Below are 22,089 nucleotides of genomic sequence, written 5' to 3' on the forward strand. Positions count from 1 at the left end.
TGAGACCAGCCTGGCCAGCATGGTGAAACCCTGTCTCTACTAAAAATAACAAAAATTAGCCAGGCATGGTGGCGTTCACCTGTAATCCCAGCTACTCGGGAGGCTGAAGCAGGAGAATGGCTGGAACCTAGGAGGCGGAGTTGCAATGAGCTGAGATCATGCCACCGTACTCCAGCCTGGAGGACATAGAGAGACTCCATCTTAAAAAAAAAAAAAAAAAAAAAAAAAAAATCATTGAGAGCTGGGCACAGTGGCTCATACCTGTAATCCCAGCACTTTGGAAGGCCAAGGCAGGTGGTTTGCTTGAGGCCAGGAGTTCAAGACTAGCCTGGGCAACATAGCAAGACACTGTCTCTACCAAAAATCCAAAAAATTAGCTGGGTATGATGACTTTAGTCCCAGCTACTTGGGAGGCTGAGGAACCAGAATTGCTTCAGCCCCAGAGGTGGAGGTTTCAGTGAGCCGAGATCGCACCACTGCACTCTAGCCTGGGCAACAGAGCAAGACTCCATCTCAAAAAACAGAAACAAAAACAAAAACCATATATATCTATACATTTGAGATATAAGTCATATACCATAAAAATTCACCCATTTAAAGTGTACAGTTCAGCGTTTTGAATATACCCATAGGGTTGTGCAGCCCTTACCACAATCTAAGTTTAGAACATTTTCATCATCCCCCAAAAAAACCCTGTACTCATTAGCAGTCAGTCCTCATCCCTGGCCCTCCTCAGCCTAGGTAATAACTAACTTACTTTCTGGCTCTCTGGATCTGAAGGACTTCTGAGACACTTGGAAAGTTATACTTTAAGCCAACTTACCTTTACTTTTTCTACATTATGCACAGGGAAGGTGTGATGAGAAGGAAGAGTGACTTGGGCTTTGCCTTCAGGTTGTGCACAGTCCACAGTGATAAGACCTGGTAGTTAACTAATAGTCAACAGTTCATTTTTTAAATATTTATTTATTTATTTTGAGACAGTCTCATTCTGTCACTCAGGTCACTCAGGCTGGAGTGCAATGGCATGATATCGACTTACCACATCCTCTGCCTCCCGGGTTCACGCAATTCTCCTGCTTCAGCCTCCCAAGTAGTTGGGATTACAAGTGCCCGCCACCATGCCCGGCTAATTTTTTGTATTTTTAGTAGAGACAGGGTTTTGCCATTGTTGGCCAGGCTGGTCTCAAACTTCTGACCTCAGGTGATCCACCTGCCTTCGCCTCCCAAAGTGCTGGGATTACAGGTGTGAGCCACCGCCCCCAGCCGTAGTCAACACTTTCAAGTCAACAGCCCCAGCTGCCACTCACCAGTGTCATTCTGGGTGTGTTACATGCTGTCTCTGAGCCTCAGTGTCCTCATCTCTCAAATGAGATAATCATACTCACTTCATAAGGCTGCTGTCAGGATTAAATGATAAAATTTAATGGGGAGAATCTACCCATAGCCTGGCTCAAGGAAAGGGATCATAAATGTCATTATTTGTCAGGCTGGGTGTGGTGGCTCATGCTTATAATCTCAGCACTTTGGGAGGCCGAAGCGGGTGGATCCCTTGAGGTCAGGAGTTTAAGATCAGCCTGGCCAACATGCTGAAACTCTATCTCTACTGAAAATACAAAAATTAGCTGGGCATGGTGGTGCATGCCTGTAATCAGCTACTGGGGAGGCTGAGGCAGGAGAATCACTTGAGCCTGGGAGGCAGAGGTTGCAGTCACGGGGCAGATGAGCATGGTGGGTTTGATGGGGAGGCAGGCAGGTGTCTTGGATGCAGGAGAGCAAGTGCATCAAGCGCTCATCCATGGGTCCTTGCCATGTGACTGGGCAGGGTGGCTTAAGCTGAAAGAACTTAGCTGGGGAAGGCTTCGTGAAGGAGGTGCTGCACCCAGGCCTCAATGGAGGAAGGATTTTGATTAGCGTAGATGGGCATGGGCCTTCAAGAAGAGGAGCCAGTGTGAGACTAGACTAGTAATCAGATTTGTTTTCCAGGCCAGTCTGGGAGGTAGATGGGAAGGCTGTGATGCTTCTAAGTGGCCTTGACTGTCATACCAAGGAGTCTGGAGTTTATTTAGGTCAAAGGCAAGTGAGGTCTGGAAGTTCTGGGGTATTTGTTGCCCTCAGTATTTGGGGTAGTACTGAAGAGGGGTGTGCCAGGCGAATGACTATGGGTCTGTTGTCACTAGGCCCAGTGAGGCCCAGAGCCCTCCCCCCCCTTTTTATTTATTTATTTATGAGACAGAGTATCGCTCTGTCACCCAGGCTGGAGTGCAGTGGCGTGATCTTGGCTCACTGCAACCCCTGCCTCCCAGGTTCATGCGATTTTCTTGCCTCAGCCTCTCAAGTAGCTGGGATTACAGGAGCCCGCCACCACATCTGGCTAATTTTTGTATTTTTTAGTAGAGACAGGGTTTTGCCATGTTGGCCAAACTAGTCTGGAACTCCCGACCTTAGGTGATCTCCCTGACTTGGCCTCCCAAAGTGCTGGGATTTTGTGGCATGAGCCACTGTGCCCAGCCCATTTTATTTTTTGATTGAGTCATGTCGGCAAGAAATGGGAGGCTGAGGGAGAGTTGGGGAAGGGTCAGGGGAGGGAGGCCCATTCCCATTTTATGATCTCAGTGGAAAAGGCTGCTGTGAGTTGATTCTGCTGCCAGGAGAGCCACAGAGATGGGCCCCATGAGTCACTGCTCAGTCCTGCAAGCTCAGCCCACAAAGCCTGCTGTGGTCAGCCACCCCTGGCTGGCTTCAGGCCCAGCTCCCCAATATTCCCCACTAGGCCTCAGTGTGTCCTCATTTCTATCTGTACCTTTGCCATCCTGGGGCCATGCAACCTGTAGCTCTCTGCCTCTTCTGTCTCCTTTCAGGCTGAGTCTCTGAATCTGTCTCCATTTGTGACTCTGGTTTCCATCTGATACATAGATGTGGAGCCTCAGGAGGGCAGGGGTAGTGTGATGAGTGTCAAGCACCCCAAAGCATTTATTCTGTGCCAGGCCCTGTGCGGGATGCTGGAAGGACGGAAGTGGATAACATACAGTCTCTGTTTCCATGAAGCTTACAATGCACATTCTCTGTGGAGTGGAGAAACCAGGGCCTAGCCCTGCCTCTATCTCAGTGTGGCTGTACCTCCCCTGAATCTGCCTGCTGTGCCCAGGGTGCCAGGGTCAGCTATAGCCTGTGGCTTGAGGCTTTTCTTTGCCTCTGGCATTCACAGGGGTATGTGTGCCTGCCAGCAGGTCCCCCCCAGCTCTTAGGGCTCCTGGGGGCCTTGGCTGGTGGGTGCCAGTGGGCAGCAGAAGGGGAGGGAGGGAGCAGAAGGCAGTGACTCAGTGGGGGTGGCCCTGGGACAGAACTGGGGAAGAAGCCAAGGTTGGAAGATGCTTTCTGAAGCCAGCAGGGTGGGAACAGAGGTCTGGCTGGGAGTTAGGGATGGAGCAGGACAACTCCAAGGCTCCCCTCTGGCAGCCAGACCTGCTCATGAAGGCTCTTCGGTAGCTGCCTGAAAGTCTGGACTCTGGGGGCTGGGCTGGGCTGGGTGGGGAGACTGCTGTTGGTCCTACTGTGCCTGTTGTCATCCCCACGTTCGTGAAAGAGGCGCCTGCCTTAGAGCCAGGGTAGCCGTAGCACCGGGTGCCTCCTCTTCCCAGGGACCATGGGCCTGGGCACACCTTGGGGCTCAAGGTCTTCTCCTGGTCACAGAGCTGACCTTCCCACAAATTCTGGGGAGTGTCAGGCCAGGCCCACATGCCCCAAAGGGAACTTAAATCACACAGCTACCCAAGTGACTTTCATCAGTTCAGGATTCCCTGACTGGGGGTGAAATGAGGGGGGAGGGCACCAACACAGCCTGAGTGCTGGCAGCAGGTGGACGTATAACATAGGGAGTCTTCCCCAGTCCTCATGGCAACCCCAGGAGAAAAATGACTTTCCATTTTTACAGGTGAGGAGGGTGAGGCTCAAAGAGCAGAGTTCCTGGAGAGCCCCCAGCAGGTAAGTGGAGAAGCCAGGCCTGGGCTGGGTGCTCTGGCTCCAGGACCCCACCTCAGCACCAGCCTCCTGCATTGGACTTTGTGGAGAAGGGGGTAAGGGGGTGCCACGGATGGCAAAGGGGTGGAGGATCTGGGGGACTCTGGCAGGTCTGGGTCAGTTCCACCCACTGGTCTCACTCCCACCCCGATGGCAGCCCCATCCCGCGTGGGATCATGCGACCTGTCTCTGGGTGCCCGCGCGGAGGCAGCGTCCCGTTTCCCTACACAGAAGCCCTTCCCCTCCCGTCTGCTCATTCGGCCGCGGAAGCCCCTGGGAGCCCCCACCCCTCCCCATCCCGCAGTGCTCTCCCCGCCACCGCCCCCCCGCCCCCACCGCGCACTCACCCTTGCGCACCTACGCGGCCTTCCTGGCAGGACAGCGCTTCCGGCGTCCTCGCCAGGCCCGGGAAGTGGGCACGGTGGTGCTGCCGGCCGTTGGTCGCTGCCCCGACCCACGCACTGCGACGCCGCGGGTGGGGCGCGCGGTCTGCGGGACCCGGGGGTGCGGCGGGGCGGGGCTGGCGGGTCGTCCGGGCCCGTGGAGAGGACCGCGGCGAACGGGGGTTGCTGCGGGATCCCGCGCCTCATCTTCCCCGCCGGCCGGGCTGTGCCCCGTCGAGACCTGCGCGGGCTGTGGCTCCGTCCTCCGGCCCCCAGGGGGCGGCGCGGCGCGGCGCCGCGCCCCGGCGGCCCTGCCCTCCCTAGCGGCCAGGAGGCGGTGCCCGGTGACGCCGCGCGGGCACGCTGTACTCGCCGTCGAGGCCGCCGTCTGTTCGAAGGCTCTTCGGCTTCTCGGTTCCCCGCGAAGCGGCCTGGGGGCGTGAGTGTCGCCAGAGGGCGACGTGGGGCGCGCGCCAGGCCCCACAACGAGGCCAGGGCCCGGCGGGGCCGGCGGGAGAGCGAATACGAGGCAGCGTGGCGCCATGGCGGGGCTGCCCCCACGGGCATGGGCCTGCAGAGAGTGGCCTTGGGGACGCTGAGGGTGGGCGCGCACGGAACAGAGGCCCACGGGCGTCCGACAGGGGACCTGGACAGAGAGACGCCCCTAACATTATTCCCTCTTCCCAGGCCTGAATTGCAGTTCCTGTGCCCTGGCACTAAGACTGGCACCTTCTGCGGCCCATGCCTTTCGCCTGCATTGCTCACTGAATCCCACTCGACTGTCTTCAGCCTGGTTCACACTGAGGCCCAGCCCTCTCCCACTGGCCCGGAGCAGGCCCACCTTTAGGAGGGCGTGATGGAAAGGCCCCTGGAGGATGGGGATGAGTCCCCAGACTCCCAGGGCCATGCCACCGACTGGAGATTTGCTGTGTGCAGTTTCAGGGATGCCTGGGAAGAGGAGGAACCTGCTTCCCAGATGCACATTAAGGACCCGGGTCCTCCAAGACCACCAACTGGGGCCGCCCAGGATGAGGGGCTACAGGACAGCCCCTTGTCCAGGAAGCTTCAGTTACTCCTGGCTGCAGATGAGTTGGGGGATCCCCAGAGGGGCAAAGTAGAAAGCTCCTCAGTCCTGTCAGAAGGGCCAGGTCCCTCTGGAGTGGAGAGCCTCCTATGCCCCATGTCCTCCCACCTCAACTTGGCACAGGGTGAGGGTGACACCCCAGGGGTAGGGTTGGTAGTGGACCCAGGTCCAAGCAGGGTGATGCCATCTGGCTTGAGCCCTGGGGGATTGGACAGCAACTCTGTGGGCCTTGGAGACCCTTTATCAGAGAAATCATCAAAGCTGCTGGAGGCAGGTAAGGAAGGCTGGGCTAGGGAAGTCTGGGAAGGGAATAGGGATGCCTGGAGAAATGAGTGTCAAGACCTTGGAGGTCTCTGACCCTACTCAGGCTGAAGCCGGGATCCAAGGAGGGGTCTCTGGATAGGTGGCCCAAGGCAGACCCAAGTCATTTCCCTTCCCAAGCCCCCAGTGGATCCAGCCTCACTAAGCCTGCTGACTGCCTCTTGGCCCAAGACCTCTGTTGGGAGCTGCTGGCCAGTGGTATGGCCACCTTGCCAGGTAGCCGGGAGGGCCTAGAGGCAGTGGAGGTGGAGTGGCCCAATGGGGCAGGAGTTCACTGCTTCCTCCCCATAGGGACTCGGGATGTCCAAGGCCGGGCAGTACTGCTTCTGTGTGCCCACAGCCCAGCCTGGCTTCAGCCTGAGTGCAGCAGCCAGGAACTCATCCGCCTCCTGCTGTACCTGCGAAGCATCCCCAGGTTTGAGGGTGGGGGTTGGGAGACTGAGCCTGAGCCAGCTGTGAGGACTGGGAGTCAGGTACTGAACTGAAGCTCACCCCTTTAGGCCCGAAGTACAGGCACTGGGACTGACAGTGCTAGTTGATGCCCGAATTTGTTCCCCAAGTTCTTCCCTCTTCTCTGGGCTCAGCCGACTACAAGTGAGTACGGGATTGTAGCTCCCCTCATTCCTTTTCTCTTTTCTTTTCTTTTCTTTCCTTTCCTTTTCTTTTTCCTTTTCCTTTTCTGACGGAGTCTTACTCTGTTGCCCAGGCTGGAGTGCAGTGGTGCGATCTTGGCTCACTGCAACCTCTATCTCACGGGTTCGTGTGATCCTCCTGCCTCAGCCTCCCGAATAGCTGGGATTACAGGCACCTGCCACCATGCCCAGCTAATTTTTGTATTTTTAGTAGAGAGGGGGTTTCACCATGTTGGCCAGGCTGATCTCGAACTCCTGAACTCAGGTGATCCTCCTGCCTCGCCTCCCAGATTGCTGCAATTACAGGCATGAGCCATTGCGCCCTTTTCTGTAGAGTTGGGGATAGGGCTGAGCTCAGGTTCCTTGCAGGAAGCAGCCCCAGGGGCCGTGTACCAGGTGCTGCTAGTGGGAAGCACGCTGCTGAAGGAAGTGCCTTCCGGGCTGCAGGTACTAAGCCCAGTTAGGCTAGGGGTAGAGGCGGGGTGCCTCCTCCCTAGGCCTGGGTCACAACACCTTCTTCTCCTGTAGCTGGAGCAGTTGCCCTCTCAAAGCCTGCTGACCCACATCCCAACGGCAGGGCTGCCCACTTCACTAGGAGGAGGCCTGCCTTACTGCCACCGGGCCTGGCTGGATTTCCGGAGGGTCAGTATACTGGGCGGGGTGTGGGGGCAGTTATATAGGCAACTTGGGATTGCGGAGGAGCCTCTCTGGGACTGGCTTGAACAGCACAAAGCTGGCTGCAGTGGCCTGGAACCCAGGAAGCCCGGGACCAACACTGCGTGCTGCTCCAGTCATGCCTGCCCCTGCTTACAGCGGCTGGAAGCCCTACTGCAGAACTGCCAGGCGGCTTGTGCCCTGCTCCAGGGGGCCATCGAAAGTGTGAAGGCTGTGCCCCAGCCCATGGAGTCTGGGGTGAGTGTCCCCTCCCAATCCCTCCATGAATGCTCCCTGTCTCCCTCCTTTTCTCCCACGGCCACCTCCACTGCTTGTTGCCCTCAATCACAGGAGGTCGGTCAGCTGCTACAGCAGACAGAGGTCCTGATGCAGCAGGTGCTAGACTCGCCACGACTGGCATGGCTACAATGCCAGGGGGGCCGGGAGCTGACATGGCTGAAGCAAGAGGTCCCAGAGGTGACCCTGAGTCCAGATTACAGGTGGGTGCAAGCCCAGCCCCCAGATCTTGCCCCAGCCCACCATATTCTATGCCAGGACTCATCTGGCTAGCTCAGAACCTGGCAGGATTGTGGGTGCCAGGACAGCATGGAGTGGTGCAAGGCAGGGGGTCTAAGATGGTATACCCTACACCAGGACAGCAATGGACAAGGCTGACGAGCTATATGACCGGGTGGATGGATTGCTGCACCAACTGACCCTACAGAGCAACCAGCGAATACAGGCCCTAGAGTTGGTCCAAACACTGGAGGCCCAGGAGGGCGGACTGCACCAGGTCGGAACTACTTGCCCAGAGTGGGCCCTGCCCCGATCTCAAACGTGAGCCCCCAATCCATGGCAGCTCTCTTCACCTTTCCCTGCTTGTGCCCCTCCAGATTGAAGTGTGGCTGCAGCAGGTGGGCTGGCCAGCGCTGGAGGAGCCTGGGCAGCCCTCGCTGGACATGCTGCTCCAGGCCCAAGGCTCTTTTCGGGAGCTGTACGAGGTTGCCCAGGTATGTGGGGTCACTTGTTAATGCCATGGGTATTGGGATGCAATGCCAGGAACTAGGAATGCAGAACTGTGAAAGAAATTCAATCCCTTGCTCTCTTGGACCTTACAGTCCCATAGAGAATATCAGTTATAATTTATCACAGTCATATACGTGCCTGTAAACCCAGGCAGGATCTCTGGAGAGAATCAGTGCAGGTGATTCTGCCTGAGGGTATAACCAAGACTTTACCCAGCAGGAGTGTCAGGCAAGCTTTTTTTGGGTGACTTTTGAGCTGAGAGTTGAAAGATAAGTTGAGGTCAACCAGGCAGAAGAGGGTTGAGGATGGGGGCACATTCCAGGCTTAGAAGACAGCATGCACAAAGATCCTGTGGCAGGAAGGAGGGTGGTGTGCCTGAGGAATCATAAGGCCAGTGAGGTTGAAGTGCAGAGCAGAGAGGGAGAAAGAGTGGGGGCAGTTGTGGTGGGACAAGCCTGGTCAGTGGCCACATCACTGGGCCCTGTAGCAGTCAGTATAAAGTTTAATCAGGAAGGCCACATAATCAGATCTGTATTCTAGGAAGATTACATTAGTTTCCAAGTAGACAGTGACTTGGAGGATGGGCATGGGGAGTGCAGTGAAGAGGCAATTGCAGTAGTCCAGGTGGGAAGTAATGCCTTCTCTGGACAGGATAGTGGCAGGGGAGACGGGTTGGAGAAGTTGATGGGATTTGCTGTGGACCCATGTGGGAGGGTAAGGGACAGGGATGTTGCAAGGATGAATGGGCACTGTTCCCTGACAGACTAGGAGACGAGGTCATCTGGGGGAAAGGGCATTCAAGAGTCCAGTCTTGGGCATGCTTTTGAGATGGCTGTGAGGGCTGAGAGGAGGGCCCTTGGGTCTCGGGCCTGGAGCTCAGAGGAAAGGTCTGGCTGGAGAGGATCACTTGGTGGGTCCAGGTGTTTGGATGACGTTTGAAGTCAGTTACATGAGAGTGCCTGGGAGATTGAGTGCACTGTCCTCAGGATCCCCAGTGTTTAATGGCCTAGGTGAGGGAAGGGGAGGACGAGCCACCGGAGAAGAGTGAGGAGAATCAGGAGCATGGGGAGGAGCGGGGGGAGCCCAGCAGAGAGTGGGCTGAATGGCGCTGAGAGGTGGAGTCAGTGAGGCCTGAGAAGCGCTGGGGATGGGGCAGAGTGGAGCTAGAGAGGGCTGGCGTGGAGGGCGAGATGGGATGGTGAGGATAGACGATTCCTGTAGGGAATTTGGCTGTGGAGAAGGAGAGTGGATGTGGGTGGCGAGTGGGAGATAAGGGGTAGGTGTTCCACCACAGGACAGACTTGATGGGGACATGTCGATATGTCAGCAGGAAGGATCTGGGTCTGGGGGCTGAACCACCAAGCCCGGACTGGCTGAGCCTAGTCTCTGTCTCTGCAGGAGCAGGTCAGGCAAGGGGAGAAGTTTCTGCAGCCACTGACTGGCTGGGAGGCAGCTGAACTGGGCCCCCCTGGGGCACGCTTTCTGGCCCTGCGAGCCCAACTGACTGAATTCTCTAGGGCTTTGGCCCAGCGGTGCCAGCGGCTGGCGGATGCTGAGAGGCTGTTTCAGCTCTTCAGGGAGGTGGGTGAGAGTCTCCCCAGCAACAAGTGATCCATGAGGCCGGAGGGGTGGCAGCCCCAGCTTCAGCAGAGCGTGACCTCTTCTTGGTCATGCTGCCTGTTCTCTTCCCTGGTCTTCAGTTTGACCCTAAAACCCAGTCACTGGGGCTGTGTCCTGGGCAGCATCCTGTGGGGATGGGGAGTGGGTAGAGGAGCAGAGTGTCCAGTGGGCTTGGCGGGATTCTCCTCTAATGCTTGTCCGGCCCTGGTGTTGCAGGCCTCAATGTGGGCTGAGGAGGGGCAGCGAGTGTTGGCAGAGCTGGAGCAGGAACGCCCAGGGGTTGTGTTGCAGCAGCTGCAGCTGCACTGGACCAGGCACCCTGACTTGCCTCCTGCCCACTTCCGAAAGATGTGGGCTCTGGCCACGGGGCTGGGCTCAGAGGCCATCCGCCAGGAGTGCCGCTGGGCCTGGGCACGATGCCAGGACACCTGGCTAGCCCTGGACCAAAAGCTTGAGGCTTCACTGAAGCTACCACCGGTGGGCAGCACAGCTAGCCTGTGTGTCAGCCAGGTCCCCACTGCACCTGCCCATCCTCCCCTGAGGAAGGCCTACAGCTTCGATCGGAATCTGGGGCAGAGTCTCAGTGAACCTGCCCGCCACCGCCACCACGCGGCCACTATTGCTGCCTGCTGCAGACCAGAGGCTGGAGGAGGTGCCCCGCCCCAGGCATCCCCTACTGTGCCTCCACCGGGCAGCTCTGACCCCAGGAGCCCCAACAGGTATGGGTAGTAGGCAGGGTGGGGAGGGCAGTAGAGGAGAAATGTCTTGGGTCCTGACTCCCCATACCTGGTAGGCTACAGCTGGTGCTGGCAGAGATGGTGGCCACGGAGCGGGAGTATGTCCGGGCTCTAGAGTACACTATGGAGAACTATTTCCCCGAGCTGGATCGCCCTGATGTGCCCCAGGGCCTCCGTGGCCAGCGTGCCCACCTCTTTGGCAACCTGGAGAAGCTGCGGGACTTCCACTGCCACTTCTTCCTGCGTGAGCTGGAGGCTTGCACCCGGCACCCACCACGAGTGGCCTATGCCTTCCTGCGCCATGTAAGCCCAACAGGCCACATGGTATCAGCTCGTTCTGCCACAGTCCCCAAGTTGCTGCTGGGCACATACTTGGTGCCAGTCCCTGTGCTGGGTACAGCTATGAGCAAGACTGGCAAGCTTCTGCACCTGAGGGTGCTCTTAGTTCAGTGGAGGAGACATAGAAGCAAGAACCATACTTGTAAATTATAGTTGGGGCTAGGAGGAAAATAAGCAGAATAGATGCTTGTGAATTACAGGCGGGGCAGGGGTTCCACTTTAGAGGGCCTGAGTGCGGTGCCAGGACACCTGGTACAAGAGGAAGCCTTTGAGGGGCTGATATTTAAGCTGAGGAATAGGGGAGGGGCTGGAGTGAGTGTCCCACCCAGAGTGCAAGGTCGTGTGGAGGAAGGGGGCCTGCCAAGGGGGTGGCTGAGTGTAGTGAGCAGGACAGTCCCAAGTGAGGTGAGCTCTTAGAGCCATGGGAGGAGCAAAGCTAAAGGCAGGGGCTCAGTTCGAGGGCAAGGGGCTTCTTCCTCAGGGGCCTATGGGCACACGCCCCTCTGCCCAGTACTGTTCTCGCCAGATCACTCCTTGTTCAAAGCAGGGCAGATTGGGCCTGTAGGGAGAGGCCTTCCTGGGAGCCATATACTGGCATCTTGGTCCTCTCAAGCTGAGGGTGGTCTATCCTGTGCCAGCCTTAGGGAGCTGGCCCCTTTGCACTGGGGTTGAGCCACATGTCTTCGTAGAGGGTGCAGTTTGGGATGTACGCGCTCTACAGCAAGAATAAGCCTCGCTCTGATGCCCTGATGTCCAGCTATGGGCACACCTTCTTCAAGGTACGTGAACCTGAGACTAGGAAGAATAGGGGATGCGGGGAGTGCCCCCAAATCACTCAGTGGTCTCCCACCCGCCCACAGGACAAGCAGCAAGCTCTGGGGGACCACCTGGACCTGGCTTCCTACCTGCTAAAGCCCATCCAGCGCATGGGCAAGTATGCGCTGCTGCTGCAGGAGCTGGCACGGGCCTGCGGGGGCCCCACGCAAGAGCTCAGTGCGCTGAGGGAGGCCCAGAGCCTTGTGCACTTCCAGCTGCGGCACGGAAACGACCTGCTGGCCATGGATGCCATCCAGGGCTGTGATGTGAGTCATCCCAAGCTGTGATGGGCAAGGGCAGTGGGTGTGGAAGAAGAAGGCAGAAGAGGCCGGCCACCCACTGGCCCCCAACTCTGCAGGTTAACCTCAAGGAACAGGGGCAGCTGGTGCGACAGGATGAGTTTGTGGTGCGCACTGGGCGCCACAAGTCCGTGCGCCGCATCTTCCTTTTTGAGGAGCTGCTGCTCTTCAGCAAGCCTCGCCATGGGCCCACAGGGGTTGACACATTTGCCTATAAGCGCTCCTTCAAGGTAGGCCTGCCCACCCTGGCCCTGCCACTTATGTTCCCGACCCATGCCTTACCAAGCCCCTCTCTCCCCCCTGGCCACAGATGGCAGACCTTGGTCTCACTGAGTGCTGTGGGGACAGCAACCTGCGCTTCGAGATCTGGTTCCGCCGCCGCAAGGCCAGGGACACCTTTGTGCTTCAGGCCTCCAGCCTGGCCATCAAGCAGGCCTGGACGGCTGACATCTCCCGCCTACTTTGGAGGCAGGCCGTCCACAACAAGGGTGGGTCCCTGCCCCTCCTTCACCCCACACTCCCCTCGCTGGAGAGCTTACATTGACCCACAGGAGCCCAGGGACCTGGAAAAGCTTGGGAAGTGAGGAGGAGGCCCAGCGACAGCCACCAGTGCAGTAGAAAGGAATTCAAAGCCAGGCAGCCTTGCTGTCACTGCCTCTGACTTTGAATACAACATGAACTTCTCTGAGTATCAGGGGCATCATGGCTGTCTCTCTTTATTTTTGGAGACAGGGTCTCGCTCTGTTGCCCAGGATGGCGTGCAGTGGCATGATCTCTGCTCATTGTTGCCTCTGCCTCCTAAGCTCAAGCATTCTTCCCACCTAAGCCTCCCAAGTAGCTGAGACTACAGGCATGTGCCACCATGCCTAATTTTTAAAATTTTTTCATAGAGGTCTCATTATATTGCCCAGACTAATCTCAAACTCCTGGGCTCAAACAATCCTCCCACCTTGGCCTCCCAAAGTGTTGGGATTACAGGCATGAGCCACTGTGCCTGGCCAGGGGCCTCATCTTTAAAAGGGGAATATGGCACCTGCCCCACAGGATTGTTGGGAGGAGAGCACCTGGCACTAGAAAGGCTCAGCTCACAGGACAATTTAATGTGCTGGATGGAGGTGTTTGGGAAAGACTTATTTAGGGGGTGGTAGAGGCCCAAGGACAAGCTTATGTCCAGAAACGTCCCACTTATGTCCACTCTCCACCCAGAGGTGCGCATGGCTGAGATGGTGTCCATGGGTGTGGGGAACAAGGCCTTCCGAGACATTGCCCCCAGCGAGGAAGCCATCAACGACCGCACCATCAACTGTGTCCTGAAGTGCCGAGGTAGCAGGCAGGCTACAGGGTGTCGGGTAGGAGTAGGAAAGCTGTGCAGGAAGCACTGTGGCCTTCCGTCAGTGCTGACTCGCACTCTCCTTGGGATCTGGGGTCAGGCTAGGCTCTGGCCTGTCCCAGACTGACCCTCTCTCTTATGCAGAAGTTCGATCTCGGGCGTCCATTGCTGTGGCCCCGTTAGACTATGACAGCCTCTACCTAGGGGCCTCGAACTCCCTTCCTGGAGACCCTGCCTCTTGCTCTGTTCTGGGGTCCCTCAACCTGCACCTGTACAGAGACCCAGCTCTTCTGGGTCTCCACTGTCCCCGGTATGCCCCCAACTTCCTGGAGGAAGCAGCACTGGAGACTGAGGCAGAGCTGGGCGGCCAGCCCTCTTTGAGTATGTCTGGGCCCAGCCAGAGACAGGAGGGCATGGCTTGGGGTCTGGGGCCTTCCGTGCTGACAGCTCACCCAGTCTCCCTCCCTAGCTCCTGAGGACTCAGAGGTCTCATCCCAGTGCCCATCAGCCAGTGGCTCCAGTGGCTCTGACAGCAGCTGTGTGTCAGGGCAGGCCCTGGGTAGGGGCCTTGAGGACTTATCCTGTGTGAGTGCCATTTGCCCTTACCCACCAGCCCTTCCCCAGCCCAGGCTGGGCCTGTGACTGTGACCAGCCCCTCCCAGGACAGGGTAGCCCTTTACTTTGGGTAGAGCTTGGGGTGGGTGGGCCAGAGCCATTCCCCAGACACCCCCTGGGCCCAGAGTCAGGGAAGCAGGCATTCATGCCTGGCCTGGCCCTGCAGGTCTGAGCTCGGGACTGGACGAGCAGTAGATCCAGCAGCCTGCAGCTCCAAGGAACATTGCCTTTCTGGATCTGCTGTGACCAGGGTGTGGCGGACACCTGGGCCTCCTCCAACCTACGTGTGCAGCACTGTTGACTACCCTTTCTGATGTGTGTGGCCATCGGACTAACTGGCACGGGGCCTCTCTAGGGGAGTCTGGTTGTAGAGCCTGAATAGGCTCCTGGCCCCAGGACCCCTTCTCCTGTCCTTAGCTCCCATCCCAGTTGTGGGTTAAGAACAGGCTAGAGCAGACATTGGGTGTTGCCATGCTATAGGCTGGTGGGGGACCATGTGCCTCTGGGCAGTGACTAGGCTGCCCCCACCCCTCAGGAAGAACATAGGTGGGCTCCTAGCAGCTGATCCCCAATCCCTGGACTTAAAGCCGAGCTGTTACCATAGGGGCAGGTCCACCTCTACAGGGCCCTGATGCTTGCCTGTCCTGGCCCCCAGGCCCAGCCACTTCTTTACGGGGGCATTTTGGTTATTTTGACTTGATGCCTTTTGAATAACTTTCAACAGAGTTGTCTAAAATTATCTTACTGGTTGTTAGGCCTTTGGTGTCTCAGAGAAGGAGTCTAGGTCTTTGATGTGTGATTTACTGTTTTATTTGTTTATAATAAAAAATAGACTGATATGTACCCACTGATGGGCACATGCATTCTAGGGCTATCTCCAGTTAACATGAACCTTGGTGGGTGGGGCACAAGGGGCTGCATCTCTGGACACCCTAGTCCTCTTGTAGGTACTTTCCCAGGATGGAGTACGAGACAGACCTAGACAGGCCCCTCTGGATGAGCAGGTCCATGCAGCGGCCATATTTCCTGGCGAAGGGCAGTGTAAGCTGGAAGGAAAGGCCAGTCTTATCCCTGATTTCCTGGCCAGTTGCCTACTCTAGCTCCTTGTGGGTGGGGTTCTCCCATCGGGGCAGGGACAGGGCAAGCCCAGCTGTAGAGGACTTTTGATGCTCTATGGCCCAGCTCTGCCCAAGGGCATCTCACAGGGTGGGGCTAGAAATGGCTATCAGGGAACTAAGCAGAAAGACTGGAGGGTCAAAAACATGTTTCCTGCTACCAGTTTTCCACTTTCTAGCCACACATGCTGACTTCCCCTTTACAAACCACATATGAGCCAGATGCCTAATGGTAACTGGGTACTAGAGGGCTTATGGTGAAAGGTGTTATAATAATGCTCTTGATTATAGAAGTGTCAGATCAATGAGAAACTGCCTAAATCGTTTCCACCTCAATGTTAAAATTAGATTAAGGAATCAGAAAAGGAAAAAAAAAAAACAACAACAAAAAAACCTTTGATCATTCCTTTGCCCTTACTGAACATTTTCTTTTTCTTTGTAAAGAATGCTTAAAAGTAGTTTAAATATGAAAGGAATGTACACAAATGGTGACATCATGGCCAGATAGGTGAAGCTGCTATCACTGGTTGAAAAGGCCTGACTCCCATATGAGTCAAAGCTTGGGCTCGTATGATATGTGTACCTAAGTGTGGCCAGGGTTGTTAGTGATGAAGGCAGTTGGTATCATTAGAGGAAAACTATAAAAACCGGTGACCTGAATACTGCTTTTGGACTACTCTGGATTGGTTAATTTCATCCAGTTTCTCCCTCCCTGGGAGCAGTGGCCTAAGATGCCTGTCTAGCTTTCTGGGCAGTACTGACCCAGCCCTGGTGCAGCAAGACACATGTCCATCTGAGGCATCCACAGGGTCAGTGGATTTCCAGGGGTTGCAAGTGACCCTCACCTCCACCCAGCTGTACAGGCGCTCCTGGGTGTGCCGGTCGTCCTTGAAGCCGGTGATGGCCAGCAAATCTACCACAAACTGCTTGGGGCTGATGTGCAGGGTCTGCCAGGAGAGCCCACGATCAGGCAGGGCTAGGGCAGCTCCTAGCCCCGCAAGAGTGAGATGCAGAGCAGTGACTTCTCTGGGCCTGCAGAGCCACAGAGGTAGGGGGCAGGCACTGTCACTGCAAATCTGCCTCTTGGCTGAGGCTCAGTCCAGGTGCAACTGCTCTGCTTGCCCGTCCCTGCCTGTCCCACCACTCTTCTGGTCCTGGCCTACTCCTTAACCCCATCTTGGCTTACTTCCTCTTGCCTTGCGCCACTTACTGTGGGACAGGGGAAGAGGTGAGAAGGTACAGGGTGCCCCAGCGCCTGGGGCCTATCACACATACCCACAACTGGTTGGCCAGGGAGACCACCTTGGCTGTGATGGCTTTGGGGTCCTTTTGCCTGATGGAATCCAGGATGATGTCAGCCAGGAAGCAGTGACATTTCTGTGCATAAAACATCTCTTCCCAGGACAGAGAGAAACTCAGGAAAGTCACTTCTGTGGAGGAGGGAAAGTAGATGTGGCCACATCTGTCAAAATAGGGCCTTAGAGACAGTGTGAGGAGGGGGAGAGGGGTAGGGCCCCCCAGGGGCCACTGTCTCTGCCTGAAATAACCTGGGAGGGGGCTCAGGCATCCTCACGAGGAGGCGCAGGGCTCGGCCTGGTTTCAGAGCCTCACCTTGGGGCTGGGGGCTGGCTGTGGGTGGTGTATGCCTGAGGTTGTCCATATGCGTGGTGTAGATGATGCTGTCCTCAAAGAACATGCAGAAGCCATCGTTGCCCACCACAGGGGGGTGAGTCACTTTGAGGATAACCCCTAGGCTGTCCACCTCACTGGCCTCAGGCAGAGGCTGCTCAGGGGCAGGGATTTCTGTGAAAACAATATAGGGAGGGGCTCTCCTTTTTAAAAAAATTATTATTATTTTTTGAAATAGAGTTTTGCTCTTGTTGCCCAGGCTGGAGTACAATGGCACAATCTTGGCTCACTGCAACCTCTGCCTCCCAGGTCCAGGCAATTCTCCTGCCTCAGCCTGCTGAGTAGCTGGGATTACAGGCGTGTGCCACCATGCCTGGCTAATTTTTGTATTTTTAGAAGAGATGGGGTTTTACCATGTTGGCCAGAACTCTTGAACTCTTGAACTCAGGTGATCCACCCGCCTCAGCCTCCCAAAGTGCTGGGATTACAGGCGTGAGCTACCACACCCAGGCTTTTAAAATTCTTTTCTTCAATTACCATCAAATCTACCTAAGCAGGGGCTCTCCTTAAGCCACCTCAGAGCCCAAGGAGGGAGGGGACCTCTGGTGACAGGACAGTACAATCAAGTTACCCCAGCCTTGCAACAGCTGCCATCTCTAGTTTCTCAGAAGTGACACCCTGGGCTGGCAGGGGCCTGTCTGGCCTCTCCTCTCTTCATTGCCCTGGCATCACTGCAAGTCAAATCCTGAACATTTTGGAACTCCAAGAAACTCCAGATTCCTCTGTTGAACTAAGACGTCTCAAATGGAGTGGATAGTAACCCAGCTGAGGGCTAGAAATCTTTATAAAATTTTAAGTTGAGAGCTTTTGGGGCCAGCCTTTGATGCATGTCCAGAGAGTGGACATGCTTTGTCATCCCAAGCTTAACAGACCAACTTAGGGCTCACAGGCAAGAGTCCAAGAAGGCCCCTCCAAGCAGGGCTGGAGCCACTAATAGGGAAGGTGACAATACTGCAGGCAGGGCTTTGAGGGAGCAGAGGCAGCAGCCTGGCACAGCAATTCTCAGCACAGTTCCTTGGCCGCCTCCCCTTAGCTGGCTACACAAGCTATCCAGCTCAGTCCCTGTAGCCCCTGCTACCTCCTGGGCTTCTCCACCTGGATGTCCCTTGGCATTTCACACTTAGTGTGTGTCCTTCCCCAAGCTCTGCTCTTTCTCTTACTCACACCTCAGTAAGGGCCCATCCACCCCCTTGTAGTCCCACAGGCTAGAAACCTGGCTCGTCCTTGGCCCAACCCTCCTTCCGTCCCCTAGCTGCCTAGCCGCCTTCCCCTAGCCTAGAAAGAACTCCAAGTGGCTTCGAACACTTAGCTCCTGCTGCATTTCCTCTGCTCCTGGAGCAAACTTTCTGATGGGCACACCTGATCCCCGTGCTCTTGTCTAAAATCCTTCAGAGGCTGCTCACTCCTGTCCTGGTCAGAACGGAGTACCACATCCTGAAGCTGGCCCGCAAGCCCTGTCCTGATGACTTCTGTCTTCAGCCTCATCTTTTATCACATCTGCACGTGAAGCCTGGCCTCCAGCTAGACTCATGCCCTGCACTTCCAAACATCCTGGACTTCATCCTTCCCCTGCTGACTCCCCAGCCCTCAGCCTCTTTTGTGCTCCTGCTTCATAGGCACCCTCTTCCCACAGCGCTCATCCCTTCACCATATGTGTTCTCCTGGCCCCTCCAGCCATGCCAATGTGCCAGTCATTTCTGTGTCTGCTGCCTGGCACAGAGATGGCATTGGTGAGCAGGGGGGGTCTAGTCCTCCTTTGTCACTAACTTGCTCTGCCATCTTGGCCAAGGAGTTTGCCTTCTCTGTTGTGAATAAGACTTAGATCAAAGTGGGACAGGACTCACCTCTCTCCTTGGTCCTCTGCTTGCTCCAGTCCTTCAGGGTGATGGGTCTTTTTTGGGGGAAGTATGGCTTGAAGGTTGGCTCTGGCCCCTTGTCTTTCGGTCCAGCTCCAGCCCCTGCCTGTGGTCCTGGATCCTTGTCTGAGGCTGTGGAATGGACTTTCCAGGCAGCTGAGGGGCTGGGCTGGGAAGCAGCCTCACTTCCCAAGGGGAGCTGCAGGGTGGCCTCCTCCAAGGGGCTGCTCCGGGAGGCTGTCAGTGGCTGGAATTCCCACTGTTTGCAATTGACCATGTCCCATTCTCTCACCAGGGAGATGAGTTTTTGCATGGGAGTGGCGGGAGGGTCTTTGGTTTCAGATTTCTGTGTGAGGTTGATTGTGGTGCATTTCTTCTTTGGGGGGCTCTCAGGGTGGTTCCCCCAGTGTCCGGGGTTGGTACACAAGCCAGGGCAGTGTGAGTATGTGCTGGGGTTGCCAGCCCTCTTGGCATTTCGGCATAGGGACACCTGGATGGGCCGGGTGTACTGCTCAGCCTCCTCCATCTGGTTGGACCTGGCCAGGTTTCCCTTAGCCTTGTTCCATGGAACCCTGTCACTGCAGTCTTCAAAGTCCACAGGCATGTAGGCTGTGGTCTGGGGAGGGAAGGGCACAGTAACTCTGGATAGGTTGGGCATGGACATCAACACCTTGCCCAAGATCTAATAAGCTGGGCCTCCAGGACTTCACTTGCTCTCCCTGAACAATCTCATCCCTGACAGGGGTCACCCACTTGAGCTTTACTCAGGCTGAGTGGGGGTGGTACCAGCCCAGTGGCCTGTCATTCCAACAGGAGATTCAATCAGCATCGCAGGCCACAAGTGGCCAGTAAGTTCCTGTGCCTCCTTCACGGTTCAGAAACCAGGTTCTGTCCTAGGAATCCATGTAGGCCCTGCTCTTTCGTTTTACTGCATCCCTCAGTAGCTGAGCCTGCCCCCCTCCACCCTGAGCCTGGTGGTAGTGGTTTTTGAGGACAACAACAACCAGAGGAGGCTGGGGCTTACTTCTTTAGTGTCTCTACTGAACTCTGCCAGTGACCCTGGCCCTTCTGTCACCACGTGCAGCCTCCTGATGGGAAAAGCTTCTTCATTTTCAGATTCTTTCTCCTGAGTCCATGACCTGCAGAAAGAGGGGTGGGTTAGTGAGCAGAGACTTCCATCAGGCCATTGGCCAGTTGGTCAGATCTGCCCTTTGGCTGGGAGTTAATGCTAGACAGCAGAGAAGAAGGGGCTCTTAAAGAGTTTTGCCTAGGTCACTGGCCAATCCTGGGCCTGCTTCACTTCCTCAACCCCAAGGAGAACAGGATCCTCTAGGAGTGGGACTTAGGACAGGATTTCAAGAGGAATTTAAAGGACCAAATTCTAAACATAGAGTCGTGATAAAGTTTCCTTACTTGTATGCTTCACATTGTGCAAGGGCTTCTGAGAGGGATGGAATGTGGTATTCCTCCACCTCCTGGCAGAAGAGGGGCCATTCCCTACAAATGACAACGAGATGTCTGACTGGGCAGCTAGGGTGGGAGTGTGGGAGGGGGCATAAGCTCCTGGAGCTGCTGCTGCCGAAATAAAATAACCTCCTCCCTGAAGGCTGCAAATCAGGTCTCCTTTGTTGCTAAGGGAGGGGTCAGCCTTCATGATTTCATCTTACTGTGTCCTTGCTTCACTTACTTAAATTCAGATGGTAAAAAGAGTTTGCCAAGTCTCAGGAAGTTGAGAATGTGTCGGAACATCTGGCCATCCCCGTGGATGAGCAGGGTTTGTCCATATGTGATCCAGTACACTCTCTGAGGGTTGGACAGCAGTTCTGGATACTGGAGGGGGTTGGACACCAGACTCAGTCTCAGAGCCTCGGTCTTTGGGAAGGGACAGGCCAATCTTCTTTCACTCCCCTTTCCCAACTACACTAGAGCAGAAGCTTTGAGATTTCCATCTCCCTGTCTTGTCAGTCACAGGGAACTATGGTAGGGAGCAGAGCATCCAGGGAGAAGCACATCATCCCTGCTTCAACTTTTCATGGCCCCTAGACCACCCTCTCAAGGCATTTGGAAGCCCACCATACCTCCTTCTCAGTCCAGGCCCCTCAGAGCTGGCCCCCTCCCTACCCAAACTCCAGAGGGCCTTCCCAGCAGGCTGCTCGGTTCACTTGCGCTCTATTTGTTTTGTTTTTTGAGGCAGAGTTGCACTCCGTCACCCAGGTTGGAGTGCAGTGGGGCAACCTCGGCTCACTGCAACTTCCACCACCTGGGTTCAAGTGATTCTGGTGCCTCAGCCTCCCAAGTAGCTGGGATTACAGGCATGTGCCACCACACCCTGCTAATTTTTGTATTTTTAGTACAAATAGGGTTTCACCATGTTGGTCAGGCTGGTCTTGAACTCCTGACCTCGTGATCTGCCCACCTCAGCCTCCCAAAGTGCTGGGATTACAGGCATGAGCCACCGCGCCTTCCGGGAAAGTCTTTGTTCTAAGCAAGTGCTGGAAGCTGTGTGAGGGCCAGGTGATGGCCCCCAGAGCAGCTCAGGTGGTGATGCCAGATGGGGAGCAGGGCAGCCAAGGCTGGCAGTACCTTCAGCAGTGTCTGCAGGGTGGTTGCATACCAGTGGCTTCCAACATACACTTTGATGATCTGTTGTGGGGAATACACAGTGATCTCTGCTGTCCACTTATCTATGGGAATCAAGGAGATAGAACACATAATCATATGGCCAGAAGGGAAAGCAGGTAGGGCCCTTTGGTCATTAGTGTATTTCACGTTAAGTCTCAATATCTTTCCTCAGTCATATTGTGTTGCCTACTCTGAGAAGCAGCAGAAATCCCTGACATAAACCTTGCTTGCTGCAAGGTTTCCTGGGTGGTGAGGTGGGAAAGGGCACTGCCACTCTTCACCTGACCCTCCTCCCTCAGGAAAGCTGGGTTGATGACCCTGTCCACCTACAATGCCAACTGCCTCTGGTTTCTGGCTGGGTGTGTCCTGGGTGTGTAGCTTTTCATGTGGCCACTCAGACTGAAGCTAAGAATCTCCCTCTGTGTGTTTGTGTTTGTGGTTTGGCAAATGTCATGGAGCCTACTCCCATCAAATCCCTGTCACCTTTATGAGACTAAGCCTCTAGGCATGTCTGGAGAATGGGGGCTGTATGCTGGGAAGATGAACCCATGACCCTTTTCCTGGAGCTGACTATATGTAGGCCTTGTTCTGATGTTTGGGAAGCAGTTTCTAATGAGCTGTGTAATGAATGAAGGGTATATAACTAGATTATATAACCAAGAGGTAAGATGTATAGAACTAGACTGTGAACTCTAGGAAGACAGAGACTGTGTTGCTTACTTCTGTACCACCAATGTCTACTGCTGTCCTGGTATATGACCAGTACTCAATAAATGTTGAATGGTGCTAAATGATAGTAATACAGCTTAAACTTCGCCCCCCAGATTTTGGTAATAAGAAGTTATAGGCAGCTGGTGAAAACAACAGTAGCTTTGGACTCAGTCAAACCCCAGCTTGACCACTGTGTAACTTGAGCGAGTTTTCTTCTCTG

The 22,089-nt window shown here is 55.5% G+C and overlaps 2 protein-coding genes across 9 annotated transcripts in view; one reads left to right on the forward strand and one right to left on the reverse strand.

The window, feature by feature from the left end:
* Positions 1-4,757: 4,757 nt before the first annotated feature.
* PLEKHG4 (pleckstrin homology and RhoGEF domain containing G4) lies at positions 4,758-14,719 on the forward strand. 5 transcript variants are annotated; one of them, XM_073015452.1, is made up of 21 exons: positions 4,758-5,761; positions 5,929-6,024; positions 6,100-6,223; positions 6,309-6,402; positions 6,810-6,887; positions 6,969-7,082; positions 7,254-7,352; positions 7,446-7,594; positions 7,749-7,887; positions 7,988-8,104; positions 9,519-9,701; positions 9,957-10,459; positions 10,534-10,780; positions 11,506-11,595; positions 11,677-11,898; positions 11,991-12,161; positions 12,242-12,419; positions 13,138-13,254; positions 13,406-13,642; positions 13,731-13,846; positions 14,043-14,719. In XM_073015452.1, exons 1-21 carry the CDS (start codon positions 5,260-5,262, stop codon positions 14,046-14,048), a joined length of 3,582 nt encoding a protein of 1,193 aa, XP_072871553.1. In that variant the 5' UTR covers positions 4,758-5,259; the 3' UTR covers positions 14,049-14,719. The 5 variants fall into 5 exon arrangements, with proteins under 5 accessions (XP_072871553.1, XP_007992174.1, XP_037864280.1 ...); XM_007993983.3 differs by having other exon boundaries at positions 5,260-5,761; positions 5,929-6,006; XM_038008352.2 differs by lacking the exon at positions 13,406-13,642 and having other exon boundaries at positions 5,260-5,761.
* KCTD19 (potassium channel tetramerization domain containing 19) overlaps positions 14,676-22,089 on the reverse strand; it is a 38,434-nt gene continuing 31,020 nt past the window's right edge. For 2 of the 4 annotated variants that reach the window (XM_038008355.2, XM_073015457.1), the window contains exons 8-16: positions 21,120-21,220; positions 20,224-20,366; positions 19,950-20,033; positions 19,561-19,675; positions 18,525-19,152; positions 16,603-16,794; positions 16,267-16,421; positions 15,837-15,938; positions 14,676-14,922 (exon numbers count right to left, since the gene is read on the reverse strand). In XM_038008355.2, the coding sequence (XP_037864283.1) occupies positions 14,809-14,922; positions 15,837-15,938; positions 16,267-16,421; positions 16,603-16,794; positions 18,525-19,152; positions 19,561-19,675; positions 19,950-20,033; positions 20,224-20,366; positions 21,120-21,220 (1,634 nt within the window). In that variant the 3' untranslated portion in view covers positions 14,676-14,808. The remainder of the gene's footprint in view (positions 14,923-15,836; positions 15,939-16,266; positions 16,422-16,602; positions 16,795-18,524; positions 19,153-19,560; positions 19,676-19,949; positions 20,034-20,223; positions 20,367-21,119; positions 21,221-22,089) is intronic. The other 2 variants (XM_073015458.1, XM_073015459.1) reach the window with 2 other exon arrangements.

Source organism: Chlorocebus sabaeus, chromosome 5 (assembly GCF_047675955.1).
Source record: "Chlorocebus sabaeus isolate Y175 chromosome 5, mChlSab1.0.hap1, whole genome shotgun sequence".
NCBI lineage: Eukaryota > Metazoa > Chordata > Mammalia > Primates > Cercopithecidae > Chlorocebus > Chlorocebus sabaeus.